Raw genomic sequence first — 23328 nt, 5'->3', positions numbered from 1 at the left:
ATGGGCAGTGGTGAGCTGGGGGGAGGGATGAGGGCTGGGAAGGAAACCAAGGAGGCAGGCCACCTCGCCCGTCACCACCCGAACTTCTGCTCCCCCCATCACAGCAGACAAGCTCCGGGTTGTCCAAGAACTTCCTGTCCCCACTCCCCGACGTGCCGGCAAGAGGCAGCCGAGCTGGCCAGCTCTGCCACCCTCGAGGTTGGCCTGCGTGTGGCTCTGGGGCCCTGGGCCGGGCTCAGGGGCGAGTGGAGCCCCGGGTGCTGTAGCCAGGAGGGCAACCAGAGTTCCGGGCTGTCTTCACCCCCCTCCCCGCCCCCCCTCCGTCTCCCTTCCTTCCCCTGCTTCCCGTGGCCGTGGCCGGACAGAGCATTCCCAGAGCACGCCTTGCACCGAAAGCCTCAGCAGCCCGTCTCTGAGGCTGGAGGAGGGGCCCCTCGTCCAGGAGGGGGCGCTGCTGGGGCCTCAACCTCTGTGCTGGGTCGTGGCTTTGGCACCGCTGGGCTCCAGGCCCTGGGGACCCTGGGCTGGGTGGGTCGTGGCTTCCGGTGTGAAGAACGGTGGCTGGTGTTCTGGTCTGTGCAGCCCCTGCCCCTCACACCCCCATTCTGGATCGGGTAGGGCTCCAGAGCCCGGCCTTGCTGGGCACCAGGCCTTTACTGGCTCCGCTTGGCCTTTGTCCTGCGCCCATGAGGGGAAGGCTCCTAGGGCCTCTCCTCGGCCCCGGTCAGGGCAGAAGCAACACCCTCACGGTTCTGGCTGAGCTGGCCACCCCTTTGTCCCACCGTCACCCCTGCCCACTGGTCCCTTCCAGCCTTCATCGCAGAGCCTGCTGGAGAAGACACCTCTCCACGTCGACCTTTGGGATCTGAAGGGAGATGGCGAGGCCCAGAGCAGGGCTGGCCTGGGTCTTGGGGGTGGGGCTGGAGCAGGGGCCGGGCTTCCGCTGAGGAGGGTAGCCACGCACAAGTCTCTCTCCGGAGTTCTCCTCCCAGCATCCTCCCACCCCCTTCCGTGCACAGCCGCGCAGGCCCCTGAGCCCGGGGCAAGTCCCGAGGGGTAGGCAGCTTCCCCCTCTGTCCCCACGGCCAATTCTAGGCCATCCTTTGCTCTAGGCTTTGGTGTCACACAATGTGGTCCCACCACGCCAGCTCCCCTTTCTCTGTCCATAGCCCGGGGGACCTCAGGCTGCCATAACCTTGGCCCGGTCTCTACAGCTTGGCCTCTTCACCTCCAACGACCTGTCCTGCCTCCCCTTAGCCCCCCACGCGGGGCCTTGTCATCTCCTGTCCTGCCACCTCAGACGTCCCCTTCTCTGGCTCTCCTCCCCTCTTTTGGTTGTTCACATTGGCCTCCCAGCACACTCACGTTTTCTCGCTTTGCCATCAACATTGATTGGGCCTCTACTCTGTGCCAGGCGCTGAGCCCACCGGCCAAGGTGCCCACCGTCACGCAGGAGGTCCTGCAGTGGAGGGAGTGGGCTTACTCAGGCGGTGGGAATGATCCGCCCGGGGAAGGTAGCAGCTGGCTGCTCAGGGAGGCCTGATCAGGAGTGCCAGAGCCAGCCTTCCAGAAGCAACCACACTCCTTCGGAGACAGCCAGCTCTTCCAGCCCAGGCTGCAGCCACATCCTCGCTGCGGAGTCAGAGTCCGGCCCCAGCTCCGGCCGCAGTGACACAGGGCGCAATTTGATCTTCCGCCAGCAGGAGGCGCCACAGTCGCATTTTTCCACGTCCATCAGCCACCTGTTGATCCTTCAGCACCTGGGGCAGCTGCTCAAAACCATTTCTCCTCCCCCCTCCCAAATCCTGCCCCAGGGACGTCCTAGCCTGGGGGAGGGGCCTACCCTGCCCATCTGGGAGCAGGGAGACGGGGGACCCCCAGGTCGGGCAGCGGCGTCGCCGTTCATCCCTCCGAGCCCTTCCCACCTGGGGGGGGCAGTTTGCGAGAAGAAAGCTTTGGGTGACCCAGGCCGTGGGAGCATTTCGGGCTCAGGGAAGAGCAGGTGCTCCGGTACTGAGGCTGCGCCGGAGGGACGGGTCAGACTGGAGCCTGGTGAGGTGAGAGCTGGGCCTCGGTCTTTGAGCTGCGATGAGCCGCTGGCGGGGTGGGGGCCTGAGAGCGCCCTTGTCTGGGCTGGGGAGGTGCTGAGCTGCTGTTGAGTCTGGAGCCGGGGCCAGAGGACTGGCCTTCCCAGGTGTCAGGGACCAGACTGGGTTTGAGGGGGGAGCCCTGTGGGCATCACAAGAAGATGTCTCCCTCATTCTGGGCCACACAGGGTGGGCCACACGCTCTGTCCTGGAGCGAATCTGTGGCATGCGGGATCTAGTTCCAGACCACGGATTGAAACCCTGCCCCCTGCAGTGGAAGCGCGGAGTCTTAACCACTGCACCGCCAGGGAAGGCCCAGTGGTGAGTGTTTATTGAGCACTTACTGTGTGCCAGGCACCCGTATCAACTCCAGCCTCGACTCTGAGGTAGCGACTCATCATCGTCATCCCCACTTTGGATACTGGGAGGCGGGGCATAGAGGCCGCATAACTGAGCCAAGGCCATGCAGCCTTGGGCTCTGCCTCCTGCCGGTCTCTGTGTAAGTGAGGAGCGCTCGCTGGGAACAGGAAGGCCGTGTGGGGACTTGGGGAGAAGGCAGGGGAGCTCTTCTCCACCCTTCTCTTGCTGAGCGCAGCCTTACAGGTGGTGTTGTTGCCTTTGACGCTCCCTGTGCCTCTAGCTCATTGAGTCAATTCCCTGTGAAACGGGAACCTGGCTGATGGGGCGAACCCCTCTGCGATTCAGTGTGAGGGCCTGGGCTGACGGCAGGGGCACGTCTGGGGGCCATGTTGGAGGGCAAGTGAGAGAGATGTGCTGACGGAGGGAGCTGAAGAGGGACTGGAAAGATGGACATTGGTCGTGGTGGACTGAGCAGGGGGACTGTGAGGGAGTCTAGGAGAGAAGCAGGCCTATTCAGGGCCCATGGTAGCCATGTTCTCCGTCCAACCCCACCTCCGCCCAGGCACCCCTGTCTCCATCCCTGTCTCTTCAGGTGGGCAAGACACGAAGTACGGAGTGTTTGGGAAAAAACCGAATAACCCGATTTGGTTGATTGAGGGTTGTTGGGACAAGTGGTTAGAGATTGCCCAGAAAGGTGAACTTTCTCAAGACGGCACTGGGGAGCCACTGGAGGGCTGTAGGGAGGATGGTGGCCAGATGAGATTTTTGCTTTAAGACAGTTTCCAAGTATTTTTCAACCGTATCTGGCCCCTCTTGATAAATACAAAAATCTCATCTCTAGATGCCGCCCCACCCAAGCCCGAGAGAGATTTCAATAGTTCCCCTCATGCCAGGGAGCCCAGCCTGCCTCAAGTGATGTCCCGAGTAGAGGCCCAGTTGTTTTTTCTCAGTTTATCCTTCTAGTTCTTTCAATTATTGCCTTATGTTGTTTTTTTTTTTTTTCTGTACGCGGGCCTCTCACTGTTGTGGCCTCTCCCGTTGCGGAGCACAGGCTCCGGACGCGCAGGCTCAGCGGCCATGGCTCACGGGCCCAGCCGCTCCGCGGCATGTGGGATCTTCCTGGACTGGGGCACGAACCCGCAGCCCCTGCATCGGCAGGTGGACTCTCAACCAATGCGCCACCAGGGAAGCCCCTACCTTATATATTTTTAAGTTAGGTTATTAAGTGCAGATGAGTTTAGGATTGCTACGTATTTTGTAAGTTGCACATTTGGTCAAAATGGAGCAACATGCATTAATACTAGTAATGCTTTTGCCTTATAGTCGACTTATACAGTGATAGTAGCATAGCAACTATATCTTTCTTTTCGTGAATACTTGCCTGTCATATCTTGTTCTTTTTCTTTCAAACTTAAATTTTTTTACTGAGATATAATTCACACGCCATAAACCTCACCCTTTAAAATGTACAATTTATCGTCCCTGACTTACAATGGTTTGACTTACGATTTTTTGACTTTTACAACGGTGCAAAAGCAATACGCGTTCAGTAGAAACTGTGCTTCGGATCTTGGATTTTGATCTTTCTCCAGGAGAAAATATGTGCTGCAGTCCTCTCTTGTGATGCTGGGCCGTGGCAGCCACCCGAAGCTCTCACTCAGCCACTTGATCACGAGGGTAAACGATGGATACACTTATGACCCTTCTATACCCAGACAGCCATTCTGGTTTTCAATTTCAGCACAGTATTCAAGTACGTGACATACTCAACACTTTATGATAAAATAGGCTTTGTGTTAGGTGATTTTGTCGAACTGTAGACTACTATGGCTGTTCTGAGCATGCTGGAGGTAGGCTAGGCTAAGCTATGATGTTCGGTAAGTTAAGTGTATTACATGCATTTTCGACTTAGGATATTTTCAACTTATGATGGGTTTATTGGGATGTAACCCCATCAGAAGTTGAGGAAGATCTGTGTTTACAGTTTACGTGATCACGATCTAATTCCAGAATATTTTCATCACCCCAAGGGAAAACCCTGTACCCGTTAGCAGTAACTCCCCATCCGGCCCCCACCCCCCAGCCCCTGGCAACCACTAATCTACCTTCTGTCTCTGTGGACTTCCCTATTCTGCTATTTTATATAAATGGAATCACAATATGTGGCTCTTTGTGTCTGGCTTATTTCATTAAGCATAATGTTTTCAAGGTTCATCCATGTTGTAGCATGTATCAGTGCCTCATTCATTTTTATAGCTGAACGATGTTCCATTGTATGGATAGACCATGTTTTATCTATCCATGCATCCACTGATGGACATTTGGGTTGTTTCCACCTTTTGGCTATTGTGTGCTATGATTATTTCTGTGCAAGTTTTTGTGTGGACATACGTTTTCAGTTGCATTATTTGATAGAATTCACCAGTGAAGACTTCTGGGTTTGGATTTTCTTTGTGGGAAGATTTTCAATTACAAATTCAACTTATTTGCTTGTTATAAGCCTATTCAGATTTTCTTTCTTTTAAAGTCAATTGAGGTCATTTTTGTCTTTCCAGGAGTTTGCCCATTTCATCTGAATTGTCTAATTTGTTGGCATAAACTTGTTCAAAACATTGCCTTATAACCCTTAACATTTTTATGGGTCAGTAGCAATGTCCCTCTTTTCACTCTTTTTGAAAAAAAATAAATTTATTTATTTATGGCTGCATTGGGTCTTTTTTGCTGTGCGCGGGCTTTCTCTAGTTGTGGCGAGAGGAGGCTACTCTTCATTGCGGTGCGCGGGCTTCTCATTGCAGTGGCTTCTCTTGTTGTGGAGCACGGGCTCTAGGCACTTGGGCTCAGTAGTTGTGGCACGTGGGCTCAGTAGTTGTGGCACGCAGGCTTCAGTAGTTGTGGCTTGCTGGATCTAGAGTGCAGGTTCAGTAGTTGTGGTGCACAGGCTTAGTTGCTCCGCAGCATGTGGGATCTTCCCGGCACAGGGCTCGAACCCGTGTCCCCTGCATTGGCAGGCAAATTCTTAACCACTGCTCCACCAGGGAAGTCCCCTCATTTCATTCTTGATCTTGGTAATCTTTTTTTTTTTTTTTGACCGTGCTGTGCAGCTTGTGGGGTCTTAGTTCCCCAACCAGGGATTGAACCCGGGCCCATGGCAGTGAAAGCACTGAGTCCTAACTACTGGACCGCCAGAGAATTCACAGGTAATCTTTTTTTCTTTCTTTCTTTTGTTTTTTTTACAGTATTATTATTTTTAAATTTATTTATTTATTTTTGGCTGTGTTGGGTCTTGTTGCTGCGCGCGGGCTTTCTCTAGGTGCAGCGAGTGGGGGCTACTCTTTGTCGCGGTGTGTGGGTTTCTCATTGCGGTGGCTTCTCTTGTTGTGGAGCACGGGCCCTAGGCGCGTGGGCTCAGTAGTTGTGGCTCGCAGGCTCAGTAGTTGTGGCGCACGGGCTTAGTCGCTCCGTGGCATGTGGGATCTTCCTGGACCAGGGCTCAAACCCGCTTCCCCTGCATTGGCAGGTGGATTCTTAACCACTGCGCCACCAGGGAAGCCCCCCCTTTTCATTCTTTTTTTTTTTTTTTTTTTTTTTTTTTACGGTGTGCGGGCCTCTCACTGTTGTGGCCTCTCCCGTTGCGGAGCACAGGCTCCGGACGCGCAGGCTCAGCGGCCATGGCTCACGGGCCCAGCCGCTCCGCGGCATGTGGGATCTTCCTGGACCGGGGCACGAACCCTTGTCCCCTGCATTGGCAGGCGGACTCTCAACCACTGCGCCACCAGGGAAGCCCCTCTCTTTTCATTCTTGATCTTGGTAATCTTTTTCTTTTTTTTTTCTTTTGGCCGTGTTGTGCAGTTTGTGGAGCCTTAGTTCCCCTACCAGGGATTGGGCCCTGGCCCACGGCAGTGAAAGCACTGAGTCCTAACCACTGGACCGCCAGAGAAAAGAACAGGTAATCTTTTTTTCTTGATCAGTCTAAGTAAGATCAACTTTGCTGGTCTTTTCAAAGAACCAACTTTTCACTGATCTTCTGTATTGTTTTCCTCTTTTCTATTTCATTCATTTCTGCTTGCTTTGCATTTAGTTTGCTTTTCTTTTTCTAGTTTATTAAGGTATGTCATTTGGCCATTGATTTGAGACCTTTTCTTGTTGTTGTTGGTCTAGGCATTTAAAGATAAATTTCTCTTGTAAACAATATATAGCTAGCTGAATCTTGCTTTTTTGAATCTCTGATTTTTGATTGGGGTGTTTAGACCCTGCGTATTTAATGTAGTGATTGATATGGTTGGATTTACATTTGCCATTTTGCTATTGGTTTCTCTATATTGCCTGTCTTTTCGTTCCTCTCTTCCTCCTTGACTGCCTTCTCTTGTGTTAAATATTTTTTAGTGTACCATTTTATTTCTGCTGCTGATTTTTTAACTATATATTTTTGAATTACAGTTGCATTACAGGGACTCCCCTGGTGGTCTAGTGGTAAAGAATCCTCCTTCCAATGCAGGGAACGTGGGTTCGATCTCTGGTCGGGGAGCTAAGATCCCACATGCTGCAGGGCAACTAAGCCCGCACACCACAACTACTGAGCTCACACGCCTCAACGAGAGAGCCAACGTGCCGCAAACTACAGGGCCCATGCGCTCTGGAGCCCACGTGCCACAACTACAGAGCCCACGCGCCCTGGAGCCTATGCACCACAACTGAGAGAGAAAACCCACAGGCCACAACTAGAGAGAAACCCGAGCGGACTGTGCGCTGTAACGAAAAAGATCTCGCATCCCTCAACAAAGATCCTGTGTGCAGCAACTAAGACCTGATGCAGCCAAAAAAATAAGGAAAATAAATAAATAAAATAAATATTAAAAAACCCCACAAAGAACAATTGCATTACGATACGGATCTTAACTAATCACAATCTACTTCCTATTAGTACTCATACAATTTTCGGTAAACTGTAGAGACTTTACTCCAGTATAGCTCCACTCCTTCCTTCCTCTTTTGTGCTATTAATGTCATGTATATTACATCTATATATGTTATAATATAAACTCAACCATACAGTGTTATAGCTATTGCTTTATACAATCTTATGTCTTCTAAAGAAGTTGAGAAGAAATAAGGAAAAATATATTAAGAGAGACACTTATATTAACCCAGATATTAATCATTTTTGCTGCTCTTCATTTCTTCTTGTGAATTCAAGTCACTAACTGGTGTCAGCCTGAAGGACTTCTTTTAGTATTTCTTGTAAAGAAGTATACTAGCAATGAATTCTCCTAGTCTTTGTTTATCTGGAAATGTCTTTTTTAAACCTTCAGTTTTTTTAAAGGATAGTTTTGCTAGATATAGAATTTTTGATGGACAGTGTTTTTTTCTTTCAGCTCTTTGATTATGTCATTTCACTGTCTTTGGCCTTCATTGTTTCTGATGTGAATTTTATTGTGGTTTTCTTCTAAGTGGGTCATTTTTCTCCTATTGCTTTCAAAATTTTCTATCTTTGGCTTTCAACAATTTGTGAAGTGTCTATGACTCACTCTCTTTGTTTTTATCTTATTCGGGGTTCATTGAACTTCTTGGACCTGATTAATGTTTCTCATAAAATTTTGGACATTTCTGTCATTGCTTCTTCAAATATTTATTCTGAGCCTTTCTGTCCTCTTCTTCAAAACCTCCCATTACACATATTTTAGAATGTTTGATGTTGTTCCACAGGTCTCTGAAGCTCAATCATTTTTCTCTCTTTTCTCCAGATTGGATAATTTATATTATCGATCTATTTTCAAGTTCAGTAATAATTCCTTATGACATCTGGAACTTACTCTTTAATACTTCTAGAGGACTTTTCATTTCAGTTACTGTACTCTTTAAATCCATTGTTTCCATTTAGTTATCCTTTCATAATTTCTGTATCCCTATTGAGAATCTCTATCTATTGATTCTTTGTTGTCCTACTTTCCTTTAACTCTTTAAAAATATTTATTTACTTTCTTTATTTTTTGGCCGCACGGGGTCTTAGTTGCGGCATGTGGGATCTTTGTTGAGGCATGCAGGATCTTTCATTGTGGCACGGGCTCTGCATTGTGGCGTGCGGGCTTCTCTCTAGTTGTGGTGTGCGGGTTTTCTCTCTCTAGTTGTGGCGCATGGGCTCCAGGGTGTGTGGGCTGTGTAGTTTGCGGCACGCGGGCTCTCTTGTTGAGGCGCACTAGCTCAGTAGTTGTGGCACGTGGGCTTAGTTGCCCCGCGGCATAGGGGATCTTAGTTCCCTGACCAGGGATCGAACCCGTGTCCCCTGCATTGGAAGGCAGATTCTTTACCACTGGACCACCAGGGAAGTCCCATTTCCCTTTAACTCTTTAAACATGGTTTCTGTTAGCACTTTGAACGTAATTATAATAAGTGCTTTGAAGTTTTCATCTGTTAATTCCAACATCTGGGAACACTCAGAGACAGTTTCTTTTCTTTCTTTCTTTTTTAAAAAAATATTTATTTATTTATTTATTTATTTATTTGGCTGCGCCGGGTCTTAGCCGTGGCATGCGGGATCTTTGTTGCTACGTGCAGGATCTTCTTTGCGGCATGCAGGATCTTTAGTGGCAGCGTATGGGATCTAGTTCCCTGACCAGGGATTGAACCCAGGCCCCCTGTATTGGGAGCGTGGAGTCTTAGCCACTGGACCACCAAGGAAGTCCCCAGAGACAAACAGTTTCTATTGACTGTTTTCCCTAATGTGGGTCACACTTTGCTGTTTCTTTGCATGTCTTGTAATTTTTTTTTGCTGAAAACTGAACATTTTATTTTATTTTAATTTTTAAAAACCATTTCATAGTTTTTAAAAATTAATTAGTGAATTAACTTATTTTTGTCTGCATTGGGTCTTTGTTGCTGTGCTCGGGCTTTCTCTAGTTGTGGCGAGCGGGGGCTACTCTTCATTGTGGTGCGTGGGCTTCTCATTGCGGTGGCTTCTCTTGTTGTGGAGCACGGGCTCTAGGTGCGGAGGCTTCAGTAGTTGTGGCTCGCGGGATCTAGAGTGCAGGCTCAATAGTTGTGGCGCATGGGCTTAGTAGCTCCACGGCCTGTGGGATCTTCCCAAACCAGGGCTCCAACCCGTGTCCCCTGCGTTGGCAGGTGGATTCTTAACCACTGCGCCACCAGGGAAGTCCGAAAATTGAACATTTTAGATAATATTTTTCATCAACTCTGGATTCTCATATTCCCTTTCCCCTTAGAAGTAGTTGTTTTGGAGTGTGTGTGTGTGTGTGTGTGTGTGTGTTTGTTTCTTTGTTGTGTGACTATTCTGGGCTAAGTCTGTGAAATCTGTCCCCTCCCCGCCCCACACTGTGCAGTCAGTGGTGTCTCTGCTGAGTTAAAAAAGAAATAGTCCATTTTAAAATTTAAGCCTGGTTCTCTAGGGGCTGCCCCCGTATCTGCCTAGCTTAGAGGCCAGACAATGATTGGACAGAAACTGTGCTCAAACATCTCAAGCCACTAAGGCTTGTGTGCTCTGCTGATGGATCTGTGTGTGGGAGGGGGAGTTCTTTCAATCTTCAGGCTATTTTCAGGCCTTCCCGGGGTTTTTTCCACTGACCCTTTTGAGTCTCCTACATACCTGTGCACAGCCTCAAGGCAGTCAGGAGAGTGTGGATGGCTTGGGACCTCTCCTTTCTCCAGCTAGGCAGGAATATGCTTGTCCCAATGAACCACTTGCACAACCTGTCTAGTAGAACTGAGCTGTTGGCCCTTCCCTGTTGTCTGCCCCTGAGAAGTTACTTCAGTTGACAGTGCCCCCTGGTGTGGATATTACCCGCCACTCCAAATTGACTTAGCCACCTGCAAACCTAGGCAGAGAAGCTGCTGGCCTTCATGAGCTGCCTTGTCCTGAGAGAACCTCCATGCAGTGTAGTATCTTCAAATCTCTCTGGCTCCGACCCATGTCCATCACCACATCTCATCTCACTCTCCCGCCTCTCTCTTTCCCTTATAAAGATGCATATGATGGCATTTAGGGCCCACCTGGAGAATCCAGGACTATTTCCCCATCTCAAGTATCCTCATTGTTTCTGACCTTGGAGACTTTCTCTTATTTTCCCACGAGCTCAGCCATTCATTCAAAAATGTTTTTAGACTTCATCCTATGTTTTAGAGGTTCTGGACCAGGAGAGTTGCTCTGGACGCGTGGTCCACATTGCTCGCAAGGCCTCCACTGCATTCTCACACTGTGCTTGTCTCCACCCACCCTCCAGCTTCCTGTCACTTCCTGCCGTGTCTCCATCACCGGGAATCATGTCTTTAGAGCGACCACCCCGGCTAGTGCGCAGAAGGCACTGGAGGCGGCCAGAGCTGAGGCTGGGAGGCTGGAAGGAGCAGGTCACTGCAGGTGGCCCAGTGGCCTCCGCAGGCTCTCTCCCTGCCCCCAACCCAGCCTTTGGAGGCCAAATTCCACAGTGTCAGCCGGAGGGACACATGCTTGGATGTGCAGTTTTCCTGTGTCCCTCACCAGCTTGGGTCCTTCTGCAGCTCCATCTCCTCACACTGGGGCTTGGGTTGGACTCTGCGCTCTCAGGGCTCAGCTACCAACCCCCCATGGTCACTTCTGGGTCCCTGCTCCCCTCTCTGCTGCTTCACAGGGTCCTGGTCCTGAGCCATGGGGCACAGAGTAGGAGCTCAATGAGTGAATGGGCGGCTCAGCCAGAGGTTGGGCCGACAGGCAGTGTGGATGCCAGGTGGGAAGTGACGTGGGGGCGGGTGGTGCGCGAGTGCCCGAGCAGCCCAGCACACCCACTCCCCAGGTCTTGCTCCCTGCCTTCTCCCCCAAACTCTCCAAGGTGCTCAGGAAGCTGCTTCCCGCTGTTTAGGATCTTACAGAAACCATTTATTCAGGAACAATTAAGGAAAGCAGCCGTGGTGTGCATTCCCAAGGGTGAGATGGCCCTGCTGCAGGGACTGCTGGCCCTGGGCCGGGTCCGTAAGCGGGCTGGTGTGTGTGTGAGTGTTGACACATAGACACACGCACACACACGCACACACGCCGCCCATGAGGGGTATGTACTGCAATGAATGACTGTGTGTGTGTGCAGCTCGGCCCCTTCCCCGCCCCCCAAACCCACCACGGCCGTGTGGGACCCACAGCAGCAAAATCCAGGCCTGCTTCTTCCCCTCCCCCACCCCAGCTCTTGCTTTGAGACCCCATCTCCTCTGGCGGCAGTCTGACCACCCTCAGTCACAAAGAGCCCCAGTGATCCTGTCAGGACATCTGGGGGAAGAGGAAGAAAAGCATCTTTTCAAATGTCAAGTGGATAAACAGTCAGGGCGCCAGATGTGCGGCCGGGAGCCGCCCAGCGGCTCCCAGGCCGGCGCCCTCCCCTCTAGTGCTGCCCAGCAAGGAGCCACCCAGAAAGGGGCTGTCCCTGCGGACGCTGGGTGGCCGCTGCGCCTCCAAGGCCATGTCCCCAGGGAGGCCCCCAGTCCCAGGAAGCCCAAGCCCTCTGCGGAGGAGCAGTGGGTGACTATGCTGGTGTCGGCGGTGCACCCCTCCCCATAAGTAGCCATTTGGGAAGAGGGATGGGACAGGGAGTGGGTCCCTGTGGCAGACGAGGTGGCCGGAACGGGCCCACGGCCCTCCCGAAAGGGAAGCCGCAGGGGGCTCGGCGCCCGGCCAGCTCGGCCGAGTGCAGCCACCTGGAATGGTCTCTGGGGATGGGAATCCCCACCCCCCCCCCCAAGGAAAAAGGAACAGTCGCAGAAGAGGCAGGTTCTGGAGCGGGGTTCCGCCCACAAGCAGCGCGGGTCAGGCTGGCGGCCCCAGGCCCGGCCCATAGGCACGTTTAATAGGATTCCTGTGGATGTTTCAAGTGGGTAGGACAGGCCTGTCCCCACCGCCACCCTGGAGGGGCTCCCGGCTCCTGCCTCGTCCCACAGCTCCACATGAGGTATTGTGCTCTCCCCGCCCCCCCAGGCCGAGCCCCCTCCCTCCTCTTCCCCAGCACGCGGGTGGCTGGGCTGGGCGCACCCGCTGGGGGATGGCCCGGGGCCCTATGTGGCGTCCAGCTCAAAGACGCCATCGCTGGTCGGCGTGGTGAAGAAGGAGGGCGGGTCGGAGGCGGCCGACTCCTGCCCCCCGCTGCCCCCATCCCGGGCGCGCCGCTCCTCCAGACGCAGGCTGCGCTCGAAGTCCAGCAGCTGCCCCATGAAGTTGAAGTTGGGCGAGATGTTGGACTTCTTCCGCTTGACCAGGTCGTAGGCGTCGTTGAGCGAGAGGTGGCGCTTCTGCATGAGGTAGGCCACGGTGACGGTGACGGAGCGGCTGACGCCGGCCAGGCAGTGAACGAGCACCCCGCAGTTCTGGGACAAGGCCTCGTCTAGGTGGGGGCAGAGGGGGGCCCGCGTGAGGTGCGGGTGGTGGCCTTCCGGGGGGTCCCTGGCAGTCCCCGCCCCATCCTCCGAGCTAGGGAGCTGCTCCAGTGGTGCCCGGCCCCCGCAGGGCCATCCCGGCTCGGGGCTCTGGGGAGGCAGCTGAGCCTGGAGGAGCCCAGGTGAGGGACAGGGAAGACGTGGGAGAGGCCAGCAGCCAGGGCCGGGGCTGGGGAGGGAGGGGGGAGTGCAGAGCGGCCTCACCAATGAACGCGATGGCCTCCGGAAAGAACTGGGACAAGTTCTGGCTCCAGTGGTCCGAGATGGGGATCTGCTTGTAGTGAAAGTCGCCGTTCTTCTCGAAGAGGTTAGGCAGGTTTGGGGTGACATTGAGGATGTAGCGGATGCCCAGCTTGGCCAAGCTCTCCACGTTGGCCGAATCCCGGGCACTGCCCAGGTAGAGGTTGGGCAGGATCTGGACCGGGAAGGATGGCAGCAGCCCCGCTGGGGGGGGCGTGGCACCCTCCGAATCCAGGCCACAGCTCATGGAGTCTCGGTCAGGCTCGGATTCCGCGTCGGAGCAGTCGGAGCCCAGGCACAGGCCACCGAGCCCCACCACTGGGCTGGGCGCCGGAGCTGTGCTTGGGCCCCCACGGCTGTCAAGGCTGGTCTCACATAGGTGAGGGCACTCGGCCTGGAATCTGCTGAAACCACCTGGGAGAGGACAAGGGGAGGATCCCGGGTAGCCGAGCGCCCTGGCTGGGGACAGGGACCCGCCCCTGGACGATTCCGATGCCTGAGGGGGCTGACACATGTCTCTGAGAGGAACTCGAAAGCCAGCAGTCTGGCCTACACTGGTCTCCCGTGTGGTGTGCTCGGCACTGGTGGCTGCTGCTGCGAACGGCAAGGGCCCACTGCAGCTGCAAGGCGCCAGGCGGGGGCAGAGCCACCCAAAGAGGACCTTACACCCCCCCAGGGCCAAGCCAAGGCAGGCACGAGGGCTCAACAGAGTTTAGATGTACTGCCAGCCTTGGGGAGGACAGCGGCCATCAGTTAAAGGAGAGGAAAGGTTCAGATGTGAGTTCTCTGCCTGGGGGGGTCTCCTGACCCAGGTCGACCAGGAGCACCCCGAGGCCAGGGGCCGGGTCACAGCCGTGTCTGTGCTCTCCTCAGGGATGAGGTCGACCCCAAGGGGCAGAGAGCCTGGGAGAGAGTGCAGCGCTCCACCTGGATGGTCCCAAAGTCCCAAGAAGTGAACATCTCCATCTACAAACAACTACTATTTCCCTGGGGATGGCGGTGGGGGCCTGGAAATTTGACATTTTATGTATTTCTATGTCCCTGTGCATTCAGAATGGAGCAACAGACGACAGGCCAATGACCCTCCTGGATGGGGAGGTGGGGACAGCTGGCTCTGTAGGTTCATGGGAATCTCGTCCCTACCCTGGATCTCTGGGGGTGTTTGGCTTGGCAAGGAGCCAACATGCCTGTATCAGCCCATCTCCCCTCCACCCCCAAGCCCTGCCATGACCATGGCAGGCGGGGGAGGGGGGAGCTCTCTGCCTCCTCCTGCCTTCACTGCTTCTCTCCCTCTCTCTTCCCCTCCCCCTTCCAGACCCTTTGCTGAGCGGGATTTGTCCTCTTGTGGCTCCAGCCTCCTTCACCCATGGCTGAGCAGCTGGGGGAGGGGGTGATATGATGGGATGGGGGCTGGGAGCCCGAACTGGGCATTCCATTCTTGAGCATCCAGGGAGCCAGGTCAGGGCAGGTTCTCCCCATTTTCCAGACTCAGAAACTGGGGCTCCCAAGAGTGAAGGACTTCCCCAAGGTCATGCTCAGGGGAGGGAAACCTCACCTCCACTTTAGACAAAATGAGGCCGGGCTTGCCCAAGGTCAAATGAATCATGAATGTCCTCAGAAGGTGGGGCCCGGCCCTCCCTGGGCTGGGGTCCTCCCCGGGCTGGTGCCCGCGGGCCACCACCCGCACCTACCCTGTAGGTAGTAGGCCAGGTAGCCTTCCTCCCGCAGCTTCTGGAGCAGGGTGCCCAGCACCGACTCGGCCTCCCACTCCTCGGCCTCGGCCTCGGCCTCCCCGCGCCGGTGCCGGCCCCCGCCCTGGTCGTACAGGAGCACCGGGGCGGGCGGGGGCGGCTGCAGCGGCGGCCCAGGCAGGAGCGCGCGCACCGACAGGCTCCCCCGCCGCAGGCGGCGCAGCAGCAGCGCGGGCAGGGCCACGCTCAGCGCCCCGCCGATGCGCGCCGACTCGTACAACTCGCGGCTGCGGCAGTCCAGGAGCAGCAGCCGTGGCCGCGGGGGCGACAGCTCCCGGCGCAGCCACAGGCACGAGCGGCCCAGACCCTCCATGGGCTCGCGGCTCCTGGCACGTCGGGCCCCGAGAGCTGCAGAGAGAGGGAAGGCGCGCGACGTGAGCTCGCGTCCTTCGCGCCCGGCCGCCAACGGGCGCTGGCCCGGGGGCCAAGACGGGAAGCCAGGCCCGGGTCCTGAAGGCGGGCGCCGAGGGTCCCGCAGGGACGCCCCTCTACTGCCTGATTTTCTTCTCGTACCCCTCCTACAGTAAGGATATGCAGAAAGGCGCCCCTTGCGCCCCAAGAAAAACGCCCCAGGCAGCCACTCGGCGTTGCTTCCCGTCCCAGGAAGGGAAGTGAGAGGTCCCCCAGAAGAGGAAGGCTGGGGGTCCAATGGCCCCTTCGAGAGCCGCCGTGGGTCCCTTCCTGGCCACTCCTGGGGGCCCAAGGCCGCAGCCATCTCCCCCCACACCCCCTTTCTGCGTCCGTCTCTCACTCTGCCTGCCCGCAGTCACTCCCCACGTTCGAGCTTCCGACTTGGGGGGCGTGTGCGCGTGAGAGGGGGTCCAGCCCGAGATCTCCCGCATGGCCAGGCGGGCCCGGGTAATAGAGGTGGTGCCGAGGTGCTGGACCTCGGCCAGCCGGACCTCTCGGAGCTGCCCTCCTCCCCCCCCGTAGAAAACAAAAGGAGAGAGACCTGGAGCGTGATCCCGCGGCGAGCGGCCGCGCGCGGACGTCCCAGCCACGGCCACCGCGGGACGAGGGGCGCCGTCCGCGGGCAGGGAGTCCCCGATCCCGGCCACCGGGAAGAGGGCGGGGCAGTGGAGCAGGCGCGCACGTGGAGGCCGAGTCCACTGCCGCCCGCGCACCGGCCGCTTCCTGGCAGTGGGACCCAGCTTCCACCTTGGAAGCTGCTGCCTTTGGACGTGGAGTTGCCGTTTGGAGGGGCGGGGCGGCGGGGGCGGGCTCAGGGGGGCAGCGAACCAACGGGTGCCCTCGACAGCAGTTGAGTGGGCCCTGCAAGTGGCGCGCTGAGCCGGGGCTTCCACCGAAGCGGGACTGGGCCAGGGCAGAGGCCAAGGGCAGGTCAGGGGCCCAGCAGGGGACCAGCTGCAGCTCCCCTGGCCGGCGCCAGTCAGGCCCCTGGAGGCAGGGGGAGGGGTGGGGACAGGAGCCCAGTGGCCCTGCCCCAGAGGCTGCCTCCAGCCCTACTCATTTGGGGTGACCACTGCGTGCCCTGACTGGACTTCAGTCTATATAACAGGCCCCTCACAGCCACCGCCTTGGCTACCATGGGATGCCGGTGAAATCGTGGAGGGGAGGGGGAAGCGGGACCAGAAACCCACTGCTGCCTCCTGGCCAGAACCCTGCCCAAGGCCAGCTGGAGGGCTGGGCAGGCAGAGGGCAGCTTCTGGGCACCACAGTGGCTTCCTTCGGACAGGCCAGGCCAACGGCCCCGGGAGCTCTGTGCTCTCAGCCCTGAAGTGGGGTGCTCTCTCTTACCACATTATTGATCCTGGGAGCCACCCCTGGCTCCTCGTTTTGTCAAGAGCCGAGTCATGTCCACTTAAATGTCTCTCACATCTGGACATTCCCCTCTGCCCCCTGCACTGGCCTGGGTCACCATCATAGCTTCCAAAGGCCTCTCCCTACCTCCAGGCCTGTGCGCCTCAACCCCCCTCAGCCCTGCCCTGCAGCAAAGGCCCACGGTGTCCTCCATACCTTCCACGGACACAGGATGGCGAACAGGCAGGACACACCGGGCCGCTGCTTGCACAGCACTCCCAGGCCTGCAGGACAGGTCAGTAATAAACCGAGGGGCCGAACAAGATAATACCAGGTGTGATAAGTGCTGAGACAATGAAACGAGGTGGGGGAGGTTTCTGAAAAGTCTGGTCTGTGTCCCTTCTCTGCTTCAAGCCCATCTAAAGCAAACAGCAGAGTTGAAGGAAAATGTACAGCAGATAAGATAAAGCTCATACAGCTTAATCAAAAGGTTAAGACTCCTATAGATAAATGGGCGAAGGAAGCAGAAAAGACCACACGAAGAAGGAAATGCGATCGGCCCAAGGCGTTTGGGGGAAGGTTCAACCTCAGTCGTGGAAGGAAAGTAAATTTAAAAAAAACAAGGTAACAACGACAGAAAACAAGGTAACACTTCCCACCTGTCACATTAGTGAAATGTTCTCAAAATGAGAGCTCCCGGTGCTGGCAGGGGTGCTGTGAAACTGGCCTACTGCTCCATTGCTGGTTGCTAGAGGGTTCTCTGTTGGTGTGGCCCTTGTGGGAATTAACTTGGTACTATGCTTCCACAGCTGGGAAGAACACCACACCCTCTGGCCACTTTTGGGAATCCACCCCAAGGAACTAAGTAAAAGAAGGCAGAGCTGTGCACACAGGATGAGCACCACAAGACAGTAACTAAGGAGCGAGGGTGCAAAGCCACTGGAGGGCCACTCTCTGGGACGGCTCAGTCCAGCGTGGCTGCCGAAGACTCCTCTCACGGACCACAAAGTAAGATGAGAAAACGTGGGAGGTAATGCTGGGGAGAGGGCAGCTTACAGAGAGCCAGTTGCCTCGAAGGGGCCTCCAGTCGCCCCCTTCCTCCCTCCCTCCTTCCCTCCCTCCCTTCCGGGCCCAGTGCGCCAGCAGCCTGGGACATGTCTAGGTCTCTGGGCTGAGTCCCACCACATGCATCCAGGGGCCTCAGGCAGCTGGGCTGGGTCCCCTTGCCCCTAGTCCCGGCCTCCTCTGCAGCCTGTCCTGATTCTGTTCCTTCTTCAGCCATCCCCCCTCCCCACAAGGTTTCTGTCTCCCTCCTCTGTGCTCCAGGGCTCAGTTCCCCGAGGTTGCCAGCTGGGCCGGAGCGGAGTGGGGGGCATTTCCTTTCCCTCACATCCTAGCTCCCAGAGACAGAGGTTGGCTGCCACCTGCCCATGGGCCCCAAGCCTGGGGGCTCCCTCCAGGCCTGCCGCAGCTGTGGGCAGGAGCCTGGGGTGGGCAGGGGCTGAAGGCACTAAGGGGCTCTGCAACATGCCAGCCTGGGGTGTCTGGCTTGGCAGAGTCGTGGGCAGTGGGGGTGGCAGCACCCGACAGGGAGGTGGAGAGATACGTGTCCCCACCCGCCCTGTCCTGAGGGCTCAGCGTGGTTGGAGAGACGGTCGCCAACCCCCTGGAGGTAGGAGCTCCTGAGGTGCCTAGCCCTGCTTTCTGGAGAGGGCTCCCTGGGGGAGGTGACCGGAGCCGGGCTGGGAAGCTGAGGATGAGAAGGGAGGCAACTTCTGCAAGGGTGAGGGGAGAGGGAACTAGGCTCCAAGAAACCCTAACCCCCGCCCCGGGCTGGGGTTCTGCGGGGCCTGCGCCTCGCAACGCCCGAGGAGGGGCTCCCCTGAGCCTCGCTCCGGACCCCTGCCGGCCAGCCCTCCCGCCGGGAGAGAGCGCTCAGGAGGGGGATTCAATCTCGAAAGTGAGCGCTCGCTGCCCGGCGCCAGCAGCGCCCGCTGCGCCAGCAGCAGGACAGACTGGAACCTGTTGCCACCTCCGCACTGCAGGGCTGAACGCAGCCAAGCCCCCCTCCCCCGACCCTCGCCCGGCCCGCCCGCGCTCGGGCCCCCGCAGCGCCGGCCCCGCCCCGCACCCGCTCCCCGGGCGCGCCGGGCAGGGGGAGGCAGCGCCGCGCGCCGGGGCCTCGGCAGGCCCCCTCCGGCGGGCGGAGCCAGGCCGCGCGCTTCCCGTAGGGTGGGCGCTGCGCCCGCCGCCCCAGCTCCCGCCGGGCGCCCCCGGCCCCCCGCCCGGCCCAGCCAGTGCCCCTCGGAGGCCGCGGAAACGCCGCTGCCCGTAGGCCTCGCGCGCGCCGCGTGCGCCTTCTGGTCCCTGGAGCCTCCCGAGAGCGGCGCCCCGCCTCCCCTCCATCCCCCCCCTCCCCCCGCCTCCCCGAAACACACGGTTCCCGCCGGGCCGAGTGGCAGAATTTCGGCTGTCGCGGCCGGGTCACATGGCCAGGGGCAGAACTCCCAGCGACAGCGTTCCTGCCAAATCCACTGTCTTTTCCACCAAATCCACTTTCCGCTGGGGATGGCTTTCTGCTTTTCCCGGTCGGTCTCCTCGCGGGACTGGGAGTTCCTCCAAGGCAGGAGCGGGTGTGTGCCCGGCCCCAAGCTGGCCCCAGCCCCCAGTGAAGGGCCTGGCACGCGGCGCTCACGGAAGAAATGCTCGTTAACAAAAGAAGGCATGAATGAATGAAACCAATTGTTGCGTGAGGGAGCCCAGGAGGGTACCACTCCTGCTTGTTTCCTCAGCGGGTCACACACTCGCCCCCAACAGACACGCACAAGCACACGTGCGCACACGGCCCTCCCCCCACCGCACAGGCAGACGGGCACACGCGGCACTCCGACTCATGCCCCCAGGAAACCCACCTACTACGTGCGTGCCAGCAACTGGGGCCCCTTTGGTCCCAGCTGGGCCGCCTCCATTTCAGTGCCTGCCTCTCCCTTCCTCTTCCCCGCCCCCTCCCCCCCATCTAAGTACGGTACCTTGCACCCCAAGTGCCTTCCTTATCTCTTAGGGAAGAGGCCAAGCCAGTCGCTGGGGAGCCTCAAGGTCTGTTTAGGGAGGCACCTGGGGGTCTCAGGATGGTGAGCTGCTGCTGCGAAGGCGAGCCAGAGGCGCCCGGCAGAGATGCCACCAAACGCTGCAGCCTCTAGCGCCCGCGTGCCAGGTGTTGGGGAGTGGTGGTGGGAGGGACTCGGGATGTGCTGGGGGATGTTGAGGGCTATTTGCGATGGGGGCGGGGCAGGGTGCTGGAGAGCATGAATCCAGCAGGTGTGCATACATGTTGGGGTGTATGGGAGTGCGTGCTGGGGATGCTAGAGGTGTGTGCCTGGGGAGCGGGCCTGGCTTCAGGGAGTGGGGAGGGTCGGCCTCTGGGGTGGGGGTTAGTGTTGGGGTTTGTTCAGGGCTGGGCGGATTGCAGTGTCTCTGGGCTGGGAACGTGGGTGGGGTGTCTGTAATGAGCATATGGGGAGTTGGAGATGGTGGGGCACGGTGAGGAGAGCTATGTTAGTGCAGACATCGCAGGGATGTGTTTGGCATGTGTGTGTGTGTGTGTGTGTGTGTGTGTGTGTGTGTGTGTGTGAGTGTGAACGCGCGCGCGCGCTCGCGCGCCTGGGTGTGTACTGAGGCGTGGCAGCGTCTGGGATGGGTGCTGGCCTGAGTTGGGGACAGTAGTGGATGGTGACTTAGCGGCTGCTGGTGTGTGCACTGCAGGGACCTGGGTCCGCGGTGCATGGTTTGTGCACGCGCCTGTGTCAGGGGGTGTGCGTGGCCATGGACACGGGAGGTGCACGGGCGGGATGTGCACGGGGGGTGTGCGATGGTAGCACTGAGTGGATCTCCCAGGGGCGCGTGCCTGGGTCTCCAGGGGCGCGTGCGTTGGCCCTGTGGGGTGCGCTCTGGCAAGACTTTGGGGGTGCAGGGTGGAGGAGCGCACGTCGGGGGGCGGCCAGGCAGGGTGGGGGTGGGGTGGGTGCCCGGGCGCCGCGTGCTCCGCTCACCTCCGCTCACCTCCGTTCCGCTCGGCTTCCTGCGCCGGCTCCGCGCGTCGCGGCCGGGAAGTTTCCGAAGCCCGGGCGGCGGGAAGCGCCACAGCCTCTGCCGCCGAGCGCCACCGGAGCCTCGGGCGGCGGCCTCGCTTGGAGCCGAGGGGCCGCCGCCGCCGCCGCCGCCGCTGCGGAGGGAAACTCCAAATCCCGCCTCCGCCGCCGCCTCCTCCTCTCCCGTCGCCGTCTTCTCCGCCCCCTGCCCAGGAGGGGCAATGTCGCCGGCGGCGCGCAGGGAGGGAGCGGGGAGGGGCCGCGGCCTGCCCGGCGTCTCCCTCCACCTCCCCCGCCCGCCTTCCTCCCACCTGCAAGCCTCTGCCCGCTCTGCCCAATGTGGCCCCTCTCCGGGATGTCCCCTGCAGCCCCCGGCCCCCAACGGCCCCGCTGCCTGGGGTCTCCGAGCTTGGGGTGCCGGAGTGGGGTGGGGGGCCCTGACCTAGGTAGGGCCTGGGCTGGGAGACGGTTGCACCGAAGAGTCTCTGCTGGCACCCCTGCTACCCTCAAGAGAAGCGAAGGGACCCATCGAGGACCAGGCGCATCTTGGCCCCCAGAGCCACCTCCTGCCGCCACAGGGGATAGGGCATAAGGTCCAGCTGACGGCACTGCAAGTGTCCCCAACCACCGGTGCCCCTGGCACTACCTTCTCCCTTTTTCATGCATCGGATTCCGGCTAATGGTCATAGCATTTGGGCTTCAGTGCCTGGAAGGGGTGGAGGCTGGACGTTGGGGGTGGGGCTGGGAGGGGGTGCTGTCACCAGGCCCGGTTTGCTTTCCTCCGGACCCAAGGCCACCAGGACCTCATTTGGTCCTTATACCAGTCTGGGAGTCGGAGGAGACCTTTCCCATGCTATAAGTAGGGAAACCGAGGCAGTGGTTTCCTGGCGATCACACAGGAGTGCAGGGACAGGGCCCGAGCGGGCTCAAGGCCGGGAGAGCATGGAGAAGAAGGTAGGCAGAGCCGGGATGCCAGCCGCCCCACGGATGAGGGGCGGCCGAGGGAGGCCAGGCTTCCTGGCTAGTGTCTGCAGCAGCCTTGAATTCCCCTGAGTCAGCTCCCCTGGAAAAGAGAGGAGAGGGGCCGCTCTGTTTCCTAATCCGTACATTTGGGGAAAGGCACAGACCTCATGATCTCCAAGGGCCCTGCTAAGCTTTGCTGCAGTTTCTCTCCAGGTTGTGGGAGCTTGGCATGCCCACCCTGCCCTTTGCCCCTTTCGGGCCTCAGCAGGTGCCCACCCTTACAACCCTCCCCCTGCTCGAGCCCCTGGGCCTTTCTGGGCTGCACCCGCTGGCAGGTGCATCTGACAGGCAGGCCTAAGGTGCCCTGGGCTGGGCTGACCTTTCACCTCCTCTTCAGCATCAGGGCCCCAGGGTCCAGCGTGGAACTGAACTGCCAAAACCACACTGCATGAGCGAGCAAACGAAGCTGTGTGTGGGTCGTGCCGCTCGACGCCGTGCTTCTGTGACGCTCCACGGTGCCAGCTGTCCTCAAGTCAGGGGGCCTTTGCTAAGAAATCAACATGTGCCAGAAGCCGTGCCGTTTATCAATAGGACCATTTTATCTGTCAAAACGGGAAAATACATGGAAACCGAAAAAGATGGGGCTGGCTTCCCTGGTGAGCCTCCCATTTGTGGAAGACATACGACAGCCGTGTCGTGGCCCTGGGCACTCAGTTGGCCCCCTGCAAAGGCTTGGTGAGCTGACTCACAGAGGAGTATCTGGAAAGGTTGAATAACCAGCCCCCCGCCCCCCACAATCCTGCACTTTAGTGACTCAGGGCTGAACGGCTGGAGGAGGAACATTTGGATTGAATGATGCTGCCCCCCCACCCCTGCAAAGCTCCTACCCCAGCCCTCCCACAGGGCCTCTGCTCTCCAGGCAACAAGACCCACCCAGCTCTGGGAGAGAAGACCAACACAAACGGCCAGGCCAGTCCTGGGAGCTCCCAAGGCACAGGTCTGCTCCGCCTCGGGAAACGGGGTCTCCCTCCTCGTCCCCAGGGACTTGTCTTAGGTAGCCAGGCCTGACCTGTTCCCTCTTGAGGAATAAAAAGGAGAATCTTCTCGAAGAGCGCTCGACTGAGAGGCCAACCGTGTTGGAATCGAGGTTGTTCTGAAGACGCAGCTGGGCCTCCGTCCCCGAAGCAGCCAAGCCCACGTGCTCAGATGCTGTTGCTCCTAACAGAAATCTCCAGCCCTCACCCTCTCCTCTGTGGCCCTGCCCCCTCGCCCACCAGAACCTCCACCGGCAGGAGGCTGGGCCGTGCTCTGAATGTGCCGGGGGTGTGCCACTGCGGGCCTTGGGCTGAAGGCGGCCATAGCTGCGCAGGTGCAGCTGTTCTCCGGTCCGATTCTGGGTCCCTTTCCAGGCAGCTGGAGCTTTGAGGAGAGGCGCATCCCACCTGGTCCTTGCGTGGAGACCCTGCTCCCCATGGGCACCGGCATTTGGGTGCGCACACACGTGAGGCGTTATTTCTGGGCAACCATTGGGTCCCACTGAGAGCGATATCCGCCGCTGAATCCGCGTGCTGCCGTCGTCCCTCCACCACTGGGTAACAGGCCTCACTCTGCCCCTCCTCCGTCAGAGGCACTTTAGCCAGCATCCTTTAGACGCATCTCACTACCAGTTGCCTTGCCTTC

The 23328-nt window shown here is 58.0% G+C and overlaps 1 protein-coding gene across 1 annotated transcript; it reads right to left on the bottom strand.

Moving 5' to 3' along the window:
- Positions 1–12467: 12467 nt before the first annotated feature.
- DUSP9 (dual specificity phosphatase 9) lies at positions 12468–15170 on the bottom strand (the record flags this gene model as incomplete). Its single annotated transcript, XM_082681744.1, has 3 exons — positions 14777–15170; positions 13050–13499; positions 12468–12793 (listed from the first exon to the last, which is right to left on the bottom strand). Exons 1-3 carry the CDS (start codon positions 15147–15149, stop codon positions 12468–12470), a joined length of 1149 nt encoding a protein of 382 aa, XP_082537870.1. The 5' UTR covers positions 15150–15170.
- Positions 15171–23328: the final 8158 nt, after the last annotated feature.

Source organism: Grampus griseus (assembly GCF_964374135.1).
Source record: "Grampus griseus genome assembly, chromosome: X".
Classification (NCBI taxonomy): Eukaryota; Metazoa; Chordata; class Mammalia; order Artiodactyla; family Delphinidae; genus Grampus; species Grampus griseus.
The sequence above is the reverse complement of the archived record's forward strand: the minus strand, read 5'-3'. Positions and strand labels throughout refer to the sequence as shown.